We start from the raw sequence: 14375 nt of genomic DNA, 5'->3' as shown, positions 1-14375 counted from the left end.
GATTTTCTCATGGTTTAATTTAGAGTTACAATTATGGATACTTTATATTCCTTACTTTATTCATTATTTGATTTTATCACATTACTGCGATGGTGCCAGTTTTTTAAATAGGGCATTATTACCGTATCTATGTAGTAAACTATTTACTGATTGAGATCCTATTGTCATTAAAAAGCCCGCTTTTAACTATTAATAAATTATTAATCGACTTACTTATTAAACTTATTTTATAAATACATTTTATAGTGCATTAAGTACTAAAAAGCTCTAATCTAACGAGGTATAAACTAACAATGCAAACACACACAGAAATAAGCACTACATACTTACCAACGGAAATCGTTGAACATATTGAAGAAGTTTGCTTGTATTATTAGAGAACCTTGTTATGAAATACTTGAATAATATGGATTTGAGAAATATTATTCATATATGTAACCCAATAACCAATCCTAACATTCATATTTGTTGCTTTCAATAAGGATAAGTTAGGTTATGTGGTTAGTTAAATATATATACGGTAAAAATTAAAATAATGCACTTTGTAAATAAATATAACATAATGTGATGATAATATTAGTTAGTAAATAAACAATTTGGTTTGTAAATAAAATAGAAAAAAAAAACAAAACAAAACCTGAATGAGGGAATGGGGATAAGGTCCTGTTTCTTCGAGTGCTTCCGTGATGTAAGCACTGCGTGTGAAACGAGGCGGCAGGTCATTTACATCCAGCACTCTGATGACTACTCGCGTCGAGTTCTCGTTGCGGCCGTCGGACGCGACCAGCGTCATCTCGTACTGTCGATAGCCACACTTTAGCACACCACATGCTCATGCAAACTTAAAAACTACAGGATGACTGCTCGTTTTACAAAGATTATATTATTATATAAAGGGTATCCCATTATGTAATTAGTGGCAACCCCACCTGCGCTACCCTATTATTCTATTAATTTGACTGGTTTACATTTAAGAGAAATTAACAATGTTTTCCAAGGAACTAACGTGGAGAATTTATTAAGAATTTTATACGATGGGTCCAATGACCTAACTTCATCGTCCTCGTTTCATCTTCCATCGGTAGCCTACAATTGTGTCATTGTAAGTACGAGTAGTATTTATATTATTATTTTTCAGGAACAATTATTTTCATATTTACATGTCTAATAAAAACTGATATATGATATGTTGGTTTGCTGATGTTTTTAACTTATAAAAACATAAAATCTGTAATATAACAAGTTGTGTATCTAATAAAAATATTTTGTTGGTAATTATTTGTTATATAAATTGATGGATATAATTAATTTATATTAACTAAATTTTTAAAAAAGTATTTATAACTATCTTATCTATGTAATTTATAAGTGCAATAAAGAATATTATACTATATAAAAAATATTATTATTATTTATCTTATGTCATTTATCTGTATAAATAAAGTCAACCGTGAAAATATTACCGTAAGCCGCAACGGATTAATTATGATAATGAAGTTAATTTATGTTCAGCAAAGAAGTTTACGGGATTTGTGCAATAATTGAAAAGTACAAATTTCAAACGCGCACTTCCTTCGAATTCGCGACAGCTGTCGAAGTTCTCGTCATTATCGTTATAAAAATGAGAAAAGTCGGGTTCCATTTCAAAATGATATTAAAAAATACTTTGATCCCGATCGCTGCCAGTAAATAAATATTAGAACCAACGAGAGGTTGCTTAAAGTACATTATCATAGCCTATGCTATGTTACGCGACCCACTAAACTTTGAGTTTCCTCGAATACTTTAGAGCTGTTTGATTAGAAGTTTTAGAAATTTATAGTCCACTGCTGAATTTAGCATCTACGCATAGACTACTGCAAGAAATTATATTAAGCTACCTGTATCTACTTAGTTTCTGCACTAGTTGTTCTATAGGATTACCTGCATGACCGGAAAAGAATTGTCGCAAAAGGTGATTCGATAACTTTTCTTTCTCGTCGATTGTCTGCTTTTCGAGTTCTTAATCGTAATTACCTATATCTTAAACGACTAGCAATGTAAGATCAATTTTGTAACTCGTTTCTGATAAGACTGATCATTATGCACTAGTTATATATTTATTGTCGTGTTTTTCCGAACGCTGCCTAACTGTGTCAGAGCGTCGACTGACTCCTCGTTCAAAGTTGAACTTATGTTAGCCAGCAAGTTGCTCCAGGTATACATATTGTTTCGACGACTTCAAGAATAGTGTTCCCAACTTCAATTAATAATAATTAAATTTATTAATGGCCAAAAACTTTGAATCCTAATATTAGTGTCAAATGCTTTTAGCATGATAAATTAATATTATCCGTATATACCTTAATTTTCTTACGTTATTTCTCAAAACAGTAATGCCAACTGTATTTATTTAAACTTATAGCTGGTTAAACAATTAAACATGTATTTATAAAAATGTTATTATATACTTCATATAAAAGATCATTTTTACAAGTAATTTAATAACTTAATGCTTATTTACATAACGACGTGTAAATTACTGCATAACAAAAACAAAAAAAACGGAATCTCCTTAATATCGACGATGACCTCGTTTTTAAACTGCGGAACGTAATAAATAAGTTGATGCAAATAAAATGACAAACAACAACAAGACGGACACTAGCAACCAAACAACACTACGGCGGAATAAAACAGTGCCACAAACGAAATATTCATGCCATGCAAATTCGAATAAACATCTATAAAAAATGCAGACTCGATTGAAATGTGACACAGATATTTCACAATAAAGAATCTAATACACAGCACAATCTCGAAGCGGACCTGTAACACGCGTTTGGGCAAGTTGCGGTCATCTTCCTCGGTGATCTGGGTGCGATACGTGGGCCTCTCAAATACAGGCGGGTTGTCATTCACGTCTTTCACATGAATCACCACTGTTGTGTAGTTTTCCTTCAGGTTATCCGACGCTGCTAACTTGAGCTCGTACTGTTACCGATTAAAATTTGTTACTATTGAAGTAACCATTGCTTTAGATCATTAAAAGTTTTTCATTCTAATTTGGCATCTAACGTATTACAAGATATATTTTTTTTCAAGATGGATAAAATCTACTTTTGGAACTATATCAGAAAGGAATTTTAATGTAAAAAGTTAAAAAGGAATGGCTTTAATTAACTTTATTTTAATTTGAAGAATAACAGGAAGAAATACCTAAGTTCTTAGAAGTTGAGTAGAATCATATTTTGGTAGGCGAAGTTTTTTTGTAAAGTTTGTGAATTACAGACATTCAATTACCATGAAAATGATGTTGTGATATTTAATTATAAATAAAAATATTTCGAATGTAATGTCAGTTAATGTAATTATAATACATTTGATACATTTTATGAATATGAGATATTTACTGTGTTCAAAGATTACAAACGCACCAATCAAATATTTTACTTGGATTCTATTCATGGAGAATGCAAGTTATATCCCAGCAGTGGGAATACATGCAGGATAATATTATTATATATTTGTTTTTGAAAACAGAGACTCTATTTGTGTCACCAGGGAGTTATTGGTGTCATCTGTCAGTGTCGCTCAGTAATTTCCTTAGTTGGGTAGGAAATGTTTATTTCTAAAGACATCTCACGCATAATATATAAGTTTGTAAAGGTCGTTTGATCATTTGTCGAACAAAAACTGATATAACATATAATGCTGCATGGATTTAATCGATAATGATGTCAGAATTAAGTTTAATTGGAATATTCAGTTAATGAAACATTATTTGTTACATCAGAGTAGTATTCAGAAGCCAAGAGTATTAGAGTATTAGGATAAGTCTATTAGGATTTTAGCCTTTCTAGAGATTAGTATAACAAGCTTTGTTTGTACTTTTTATTTTCCATCCCAATATTGTTAGAAGATGTTTGATGGGGGATAATGGGACACGTTCAGTTCGTTACATAGCATTATTTGTTGTTTTTGCACATTTATACATAAACATATATTTAGAGTATGAAGGCTCCGCTCTGATCAATAATATAAATACTGTTACAATTTGATGTCATATTTATCATATTTACATTATACAAAAAGAACGAACGAATAGTTTTAATATTTTTGGTTAGATACATACAGTTTATGCAGCAAGTATGCCTAATTCAATTTTAAAAGTATTCTTGATATTCGAATATTGATATGGTGATAAATAATATAGGCATATATTTATTACTTATCAATATAAAATATATATGAAAATCCAAATTACGTACTTTATAAAGTTAATGAAACAAAATGACCAAACGGCTTATACAAGATTGAAAGGAACCCACAGAATAAACCCATTTTCATTAAAGCTCCGTGAGAATCTGCAGTTTAATAGCAATACAGCCTTTGGTAGGAACTACGCCGGCTCGCTTAAATGGGTATTAAAGATTAAATTATTTATCTCGCGAAAAGTTCGACGTAACTTTCTCGAGGCCTTAACAAAGAGAGCTCTTCTGATGGCTATATAGGCCGCAGCACGGCGCCGCACCGACACGATGTTTTTAAATTTAAACTCACCAAAGAAATTAAAACACTGTTTCACAATTTCACACCGTTTATTTTAGCATAAAATTAATAAAATTATATTCAAAGGGTGATTAATTCTTCTTAAAAGCGACTCACCTTCAATTATAACGCAACTAACAAGATAAACACAACAGATCAGCCCCGTGTTTCAATTTCTTTGTTTATCAAATAATACAGATATAGCGTATTGTGAAAAGAATTCAAAGTTTGATATAGATATAAAGCGTTTTATTTGAGTGAGAATGGCTATATTCTGAGATAATCGCCAACAATAATCACAAACAATACTATAGCCATCATAGTAGGTATACATTGCGTAGGATTAATTACACTTAACCATTAAAGTCACTGGATTAATGGATGAACAATTAATGAATAATTATCATTAATTGTTTAATCAAGTGCTTCCTTAGCTGTCCTAAACTAGGTTGTCAATAACTGAGATAATAAGAACCCTGTCTCCCCAAATAAGTGGCAAACGTATATATTTTGCTTCATCATACATGATATATGGAGGATGATATGATAAAATAAAATAGTAACATCTGACATACGTTTTAGAGTATATTAAACGTGTTGTAACCAAAACGTGTCTATCGACGTTCCATTTCTACTTATTTATGGTGACTCAATGCAGATTAGTTTTAAACGAGCCTCCTCGTTCGTTTCAGATTCTCAATTCATTTAGAATAGAATAGAATTTTATTGCTAACTGTGTACATACATATAGCAGTAACCATTGCTTTAATGCAAGTATACGAATTTTGTATTTTTCAGTTAAAAGAAATATTGCTATAACACAATATATTAAAACAGAAGTTAAATGTGACAGTATTTTCTGAACAGTTAATGGAAAGTATGTGGTAATAAATACAGACGTCTGACAGATCTTTCGAATGCTCGCATAGGCGTACAAAAAGGTCAACACATGACACGACAAAATGAATACGAGTAACTTTGTCTTATTTCCAATAAAATGATAAATATCTATATCATATTGACTCAACATAATAATACAGAGTACTCAATTACTACGTAAATTGTTTTTGTTTGTTTTAGTGATATTACTGAACTTCAAATTCTACATAATTTTCCTATTATTCAAGCTACTAAATTACTAATTAAAACGAAACTTTATTAATAAAAAAGAAAAAAAGAAATATAAAAAAGTGAATATTAATGAAGTGAAGACATGTAACAGAAGCATAAGTATCTCAGTATCCATCTACGTATTGTATATACGTATTAAGTTAAAGGGAAAATGGCAGAGACACATCTTCCCTTCTACTTTTATACCTACTGATCTATAATAAGACTTGTCACATTTTACGGATCAGAGGGTGACTGTACAGAAGTCGTTTGATTGTATATCTCTGTCCCATTCGTGTTTCCACCACTAAGTAGCTGTGCATATATTGTTGTTTTAGTTTGAACAGTGTGATATTGTAGTGAAATTACAGGGTACAGAAGTATAACATCAAACTCTTCAAGAACGGCATCATCATCATGGGACACAATGGCAATCACAGATTTGTATTGTATGCTAAGAATATGTGATAGTGCTATTTATGTCAGCATATAAGCCTATCTATGTTGCTTAAAGATTAGAATTCTGGAATGCAAAGTAATGGATGAAAAGCTACACTTAAGTATAATGAAGTTATTGAAGTGAGTATTTGATTTAATGGAATTGTGTAAAGTACGAAATTAATTGAAGGTGGATACTGAGAAATTAGTATGTAGCGAAATCACAAACAAGTCATTCGTGGAAGCTTCAAAGTAGTATTATTAACCAATATGATAGGGAATGAAGGCCTATATGAAATCACAAGTGATGATAATCATGTGATAAGGAGAATAAGTTGGAAATAGATACATCTAAAAGAAAGAAGAAGAGTTTTAATTTAGAAAAAGATTACACCTTTAGCTAATCCCTGAAATATTTATAAAAGTTACAGTTAATTATATTTCATGTAACAATTTTTAACGAAATGTTCGTTATTTACAGTTTTTAATTAAACATTAATAACATACTACTCATATTATTACACAACAACGCTGTTAAAAAATTATTAAAGTTAAAATTTAGATTAATAAACGTTAATTAATTTTTGAATTTTATCAGAAAACAATAATTCATTCTACATTTGGTATTATATAGTATGCAGTTTAATTGACTGGTAGAAAGAAACTTCAAGATTTATATAATGATATTTATAGCTTTATTATTTCAAGTTTTATGTATCTACAGTCATTCATTGTTTTATTACTTAAATAAAAATATATTGTAAATGTATATTTGGTACAGTCAAAATCAAAATGGAAAACGCTTCATGAAGTTATAGTCAAGTAAATGCTAACAACATTTTCCACTTACAAGTTCCATTAGTGTTTTCAAACTCACATTACCCGTAACGCCAACACAAAAAATGTAATGAATCTTTTCTATTTAACATTTCAAGCAACGGGATCCGGTAAACCAGTTTCTACATTTATTTTCAGTCCCGTCTACGCTGCTCTTGTACATACGCTAGGGAACTATAACTATTCATCATTATTAAAAGTCGATTTCTTGAAAATCTCTATTTTAGTAATATTTACGCATGTAAATATGCATAGATACAGACAAAACGTAACTTTTGGATTCGGTTCTTAATAGAACCAATTTAGTTCTGTCTGAATGTTTTCGCTCCCAAATGTTGTTGTCTAGTTTATTATAACACAACGTATCTTAATATGCATTTAATGTAATTATATGACAGTTATTTCTTTATTATTTTTAATATTGATAATTTAAGAACTTAAAGATTAAATTATAACTTAGAGAACTTAAAGAAAATTTAAGTTTTATTTTTAATCATATTATCCTATAATGAAAATAATAAATACCTTTTAACAGTTTAATTATGTTTGGAATTACCGTTGGGCTTAATTTTATCACATAATTAAAACCAATTTAATTTTAATTTGCTTATATTCGGTTCGGTTTAATAATTAAAATTATTATCGTATTCGTTTCCAATCGTTAATTTTATACAAGACCAGACCAGATACGTCCCAAAATTGTGTGACAATATAAATTGTTAGATCTGAGCGAGTATTTATATCGCTTCCTAATACCAAAGACTAAAGAATAAAACAAAGGACGTTTCATTTCAATTACATGGAAACAGTAAGGTTTGTATATTTAAGAAACAATCTACGGAAATTAACTAGCGCTGTTATTTTGTAATGTAGAAATGAGAACTTTATTATTCATAACTTTTTTTTGTTTTTCCAATTCGTATGTACGCTTCAAATGTTATTACCTATATTGTATGTATTGTATGTTTTGAAGGTATATACTGAAGGCAACTCACCCGTTTCCTAGTTTCGTAGTCAAGTGCACCCGCCACGTAGATCGCGCCTGTCATGTTTTTGACTGCAAAGGCGCCACCTATGTTCCCGCTCGTGATCTCGTATCGAATACGCGATGCTGTAATAGAAAATATATAGTTTAGGTATTGAATAATAACATTACAGGAAGTGACTATAAACAGTATGTATCGGAGGAGACGTAGATTTATCTAGGAAGAAAACAAGAGTCTGAGATGAGCGTACGGCCTATCACTATCTTATAACTAACCTTTTTATACTCGTATATTACTTTACCCGCTATCATAATATTAAACTAGTTATGATGGTGAGTGAAGATGTAAGTAGCATACAGACCTATAGCATTCAGTCTATTCTGCCTATCCGACAAACGATTTGGGGAGAACATAGATATATAGAAAAATTGCAATTGTATAATTTAAGATTTTATCCCATAAAAACATAATCTTATTAAAATTGACCGACACGGCAGTAAATCAATAAAATTTGCTAAATTAATGAATAAAATTAAAAAAAAAGGAATTGGTAACTTTTCATTAAATTGATGATTTACGATGAATAGATGAGATAATGTCGATTCAAAAACCTCGGTGGTCGCGAGTTCGAGTCTGGCTGACACCTGTCAATTGACGGACCAACTTTTTATCTTAATTAATTCGAGAGACTGTCACGTTGGACTTTAATATAATGTTTGGAAAAATGTGCCTAAAAGGAATGGCAGGTACGTCCGCAACAATGGTAACAGTCGTCAAAATTAATTTTATTTCTTATTATAGATTACCCAATTAGTATTCCCGGGGAAACGGATTATGTTTACCAAGAATTATATAACATTTTATTGTTATCCTATGTAAGATAATAAATAATCAGTTATACCTACGGGTATATTTAATTTTAAATGTAATTTTATACACAAATTATACATTTTAATTAAGTAAAAAAGGCATAAAAATATATACGACCCATACTTGGAAAAGGTATAATTAAAGGCCGCTCCGTCAAAAGTTTACTCTTCAAATTCAAATAATATCGCATTAACACTTTTTCACGGCAATAATGAATAAAAGTTATTAGATAATTATACAAATGAAATTATATCTACCATAAATATTAGGTATTGTATTAATATATATAACAAATATTTCTTATTTGGCATCAATTGCGTCGCATGAGGGAAGTGTGTTTAGGATTTAATGTAAATTGAAACATTGTTGTAGTAAGTAGCGTTGTTTTTTTATATAAACCTTTAAGTGCTATAAAAATAGACACATTAAAACAACGTTTCCGTAATATCGAATAAAGAAGATCTTATTATGATGTGAAAGGTTGGAATAAATAGATTTTGCTCTGAAAAGAATTGCGTCGCAATACAAATTCTATCGATTGCATAAACAACAATCATTAAAATCAGTTGACAAATGGCGAAGATATCGTATAACATAATATACGCAAAATAAAAAATACAAATAAATTGAGACCCTTTAGGAAGTGGCTTAAAAAATAAAATAAGTCAAGAATTCATTTTTCTATACAATAATGACGGATATCCTCATATCAACTTTTTTTTAGAAGTAAAAGACGTCGGGCGTGGTCCATGGCATGATGTGAATGACTTAATAAAACTGTATATAAGATATGTATATAAAACTTTCAATAAAGCTAAAACTTCACGCTTCACCTAACAATGACAGCATGAAATATCATACCTCGTTCTTTAGTACGCGTAGGTACTTTCATAAATTGAGTGGAGAATAAAAAAGGGAAGTTTGAAAAACTCAACAGATTTACGGAATGTCTGTGTGGATTATCATAGTGCCTTGTATGTACAGGTGATGATATATCACGTGAAATTACTTAATATTCTTTTCGCCTATTCTGGTTGTAAATTATGACAAGCATTTGTTTCATTATTATAAATATTTGTTTCAACCTACTCTGCTGAGTCACAATGGGTTTGTATAAATAATTTTAAGATATTATGTTTTCATATAAATTTTGTAAATTCTTTACTGCATTATGATAATCTATTAAACATTCTCAAACATTAAGAGATTGCTTTTAGCGACAAGGGCGCTTTTTGTATATGCACATTCTGTTTAAATACTCCTTGTATACATCTCTATTGTGCGCAATAAAGAGTTTATTAGTATTATTATTCTCATAAAAAGAATATAGATTATTAACATAGTTTGAAAAGGTGTTTATTTTAAGTTTACCATCTCTGGCAACATGGCCAACATGGAAACGTAATGCCAGTGTATTACGTTTCCATGTTGCCTTGTTTTGCCTGCTATCACTTATTATTTACACATTAAAATGTTTGATATGAAAGACAAACTTTCAAGTGTTATCGACTATATAATATTATTCAAAATATTTATACTATATAATATAGATACACAAGCAGTGAGTTATGTCAAGTGGTACTTTACAGTGGTATTTAAATAACAAAAAGACTGTAAAGAGAGCACTTGTTTCAATTATTTGTAGTCACTTGTTTACTAAATACATTTTCAATAGTGAGTAGATAGATAATATTGTCGTCTCTGGTAATCTCTGTAGTTTTTTTATAAGTTATGTGTAATTAAATGGGCACAGCAAAACCACCCACCTCATTAATTATTGCACTATGTAATATTATTTTTAAAACTTACGTTAATTTTTTGACGATATCTTTATAGATGTATAATGCGAATTTAATGAAATTACTATGTTATTTCCTGCGAGCAGCAGCCCGCAGTGCTAGACCAAACGCTGTAACGCTTTTGCGTTACGTGTTCGTAGGGGCGTACGGCGAAAGTGCCATACGCCTCCTTAAGACGACTTCCGAATGAAGTCGAAACAATTGTCGGAAGCAACAACCATAGTAAATTTATAAAATTTCCGTTATACATATATTTAGACATCATTACAAAATATGGGTTCTGTTTCATGTTCAAAATATAAGTTTGTCATATTAACTACCATATTTCTTCGACCGCTTTGAATTGTATGCTCAATTGCTACTGTATTATAAATCCTTACTAATATTATAGAGGTAAAAGTGAGTTTGTTTGTTATCTGTTAGCGTCTTAACGGCTTAATCAATTGTTATGAAATTTAGTACACACGTATTTTATGGCACTGAGAAGATTAAAAACTTATTTATATCCCGGACAGTGAATGTATCCCGGTCCCGCGAACGAAGTCGCGGATCAAAGCTGATAATTATATAATTTGAAGACAGGCAACGAATTATTACTGTATATTTTTATAAAGAATAATACTTTAATAAAAATCAGTATGAATTATTCAATTTCAATTTCAATCCTTTTATCGCTTACAATTTTATTACATAATAAAAATTATAATTTTCCTGTAGATATCTAATAAAATATGCACAACTGAATACCTCGTCCTTCCCTTATCACTCTCAATAGTACACCCTTGGATTGTACATTAGTGCGAGTGAACGAAATTAATCATTTCTGATACGGCTTCGACGGGGGATATTTTGATATATAATAAACAAAAATAATTCACAACGGAAGCCTTTCATTTATAGGTGCCGCAGTCATGTTCTCTAAAATGAAATTCTGACGCAAAGGGAGGCGAAGGGGTGTTCTTCTTTATAGGCCAATTAGTCTGAGAATACGGTATGCGTTCATTACCCACCGTGTACCAACGATTAGGTACATACTACATAATACGTACAGTTAAACACAAAAGTCCTTCGTATCCGCTAAATTAACATAATGTTTAAAAAGGGCCTGTACTAATGACAGGAAATTGTATTAAATATTATTATTAATTCTATACTCTCAAAATAACAATGAATGAGTAACTATGTTTTTTATAGCATGTGAAATGTATTAAATAAATTTTTATTTTGACTTTCTTTTTTGTAGAAAAATAAATGTTTATTGCAATTTCTGAAAGATAGATGACTTTTTGGGTTCTGTAGTAAAATAAAAAAAAATCGAAACATTAATAATTTTGGGCTAGTCCGTCTGTCACTAAACAGGTTTCTCGTTATTGTATTTTGGCAAATTTATTTATGCTAAAAGCGTTTTGCGTGCATTCTTTTGATGTTTGTTTATTCTCATCAATGAATTTTTTAAATGAAATATTTATATCGCGAGACACAAGTTCCCGAAATGTTTGCAAAATAGGGCACTTTATAATGCAATAATTAATGTTATATCTAAAAAAAATTTGAATTAAATCCGCAATCCGTTTTTGTTTATTAATGATACGCATTTTAGTATAAAATAGAAGTTTTGTTTTAGTCACTTATTACAGAGATACACGCATTTTTTAATTAAAACTTAAAACATAGCTACGAAATCCACTTATTGTGTACTTGACACAAACATAACCAGTTTTATTTATACAAAGACCTCTGAAAGCACGTACAATTGACGAATGTTTCTGTAATGGAATACATCAGTCAATATAAGACAAACAGGACTCATTTCTCTCTGCCGATGCTGTACAAGACGCGACCTATAAAGACATATGTTTGTATGGATATTAGCTAACAATTTTACTATGTAAAGTTGAAACAAATTAGAGTTTAGCAACGGAAAGTACATACAGCAGAATGGCTGCTGCCTCCATTCCCTAATCGTACTCACATAAACCAAAACAACATACATACAGTTAATTATACTTTATTACTCACATTATGGTCTCTGTTGCGTTCTGATATGACTTTCTCGTTATGAAATAGCGTTTCTAGTATTTAAGACGGGACAAGATTAGGATTATTCTTGCAAAACTAAACACATTGTATTTATTATCTTTTCACTTCCTTTCTGACTTGTTATGTTATAAACATTTTTGCGCACTGCCATTTTCACGCCGTAATGTTGCATTGTTTTTATACAAATAGACGTGTATCTTTTATTTATATTTCTCAAGGGAATATAGTGTAATGAAGCGTTCAGTACGACATATAATATAACGTCAATTTTCCTTTCCAGTATTGCAAACTATTGTCGCTTTACTTAATGTTGGTACTAATTTAACGCCTAAGTTTTTTTTCGTCATATTAGTACTGTACTTGTAACATAAAATATTAGATGTATCCCGTGGCTTTGTCAGTGTAAATGAAGGCAAAATATTGTGTGAATCGAAAGTGTTGAGTCAGTGTGTAAAATTTTGTTTAATTAAATGTAATATCCAGCTTTTGGTAATAAATATGTTTCAAAATTTTTACATAAGTAACATTAATAACTTATTAAACTGAAATATTTATATTCTTTATTTTGGCACTAATCTGTTATAATCTACTAAATCATAGAGCTTGATATATTTAGTACCCACATACATTTCCACATTACTAATGGATCCCTATTATAAACAAAAAATGAATATATAAATATTGCTGAAACATTATGGAGCCTTAATACGTAACAGAGCAACCCTAACCATAGATAATATAATACCATACATCTAACATTATATCCATAGACTACTTACGCAGCCTTTACTCCATAATGACATAATACGCATCAACCGTCCCCATATCCTTACTAAGACCGTATAAAAATACTCTAAAAGATTACGTACAGCCCCAAAATGAAAGCAGTCTTCTGACAATCATGGCCAAATGGCGGATTTTCCCAAGTTGCGATTCTTTATATACTAACCCTGATCATTATTGTATAATCTGTGTGCTAGTAATGGAAATCCAATTACTATTTAAACAAGAAAATGTGAGGCCTCCCATCGACTGAAAACCGAAACTCATACATGGAAAATTTCCACTTACCCTAACAATGGATATTACTTTACAACGTTTACAGGTAGGTATGCGTGGCTTATCTTTCTGTTTTCTGTACTTGATAAATAACGCTACAATATTCGTTATTCAGTTTTCGAGGAATATTTATTTTAAATTACGTAATATAATTTAAAACAATAACCCTTTCCCTTTTCCCTTTTCGTTATTAAATATTGCAAAGGCCATTATCACAATCAAATATTATAAACACATAGATATTATTGCAAACCCATCGCTATGTTCTAGTCTTTTTTTTATTGTACGTAGCAATTATATTTGTTTTTATTGTTTTATAATAAAATGTATTTTAATGATCATACAAAAAAAAAAACAAGTAAATCTATGCGTGCATTTTTTATATTATAATCATAATATTTTTTTAAGTACTTTATATAATAGACAAGAAAAATATAAACTGTTCATATTTATATAATAATAGTAAATATAGATAAAAGAACAATAACATAATTAATTATAATAAATAAAAATAAAAAATATACTTATAAATAAGTGCATTTAGATTGTTGGATGCCATTAATAAAATGTATTAATAAACATTTAGTAATAAAACATAAATAAATAATAGTAGAAGTTTAAACACTAAGGATCATAATAAGCAATAGTCATGAATTACTAAAGACATATTTACAAGAATTGTACTGAAAAATATCGCATACATGTT

General features: G+C 29.9%; 1 protein-coding gene across 3 annotated transcripts in view; it reads right to left on the bottom strand.

Moving 5' to 3' along the window:
* LOC113517047 (neural-cadherin-like) overlaps window positions 1–14375 on the bottom strand; it is a 181048-nt gene that overhangs the window by 17684 nt on the left and 148989 nt on the right. For all 3 annotated transcript variants that reach the window (XM_031908002.2, XM_031908003.2, XM_031908004.2), the window contains exons 3-4: window positions 7911–8026; window positions 2809–2973 (exon numbers count right to left, since the gene is read on the bottom strand). In XM_031908002.2, coding sequence (XP_031763862.1) covers window positions 2809–2973; window positions 7911–8026 — 281 coding nt within the window. The remainder of the gene's footprint in view (window positions 1–2808; window positions 2974–7910; window positions 8027–14375) is intronic.

Source organism: Galleria mellonella, unplaced genomic scaffold (assembly GCF_026898425.1).
Source record: "Galleria mellonella isolate WM207_F2 unplaced genomic scaffold, CSIRO_AGI_GalMel_v1 utg143, whole genome shotgun sequence".
NCBI lineage: Eukaryota > Metazoa > Arthropoda > Insecta > Lepidoptera > Pyralidae > Galleria > Galleria mellonella.
This window is presented reverse-complemented; position numbering and strand designations above follow the sequence as displayed.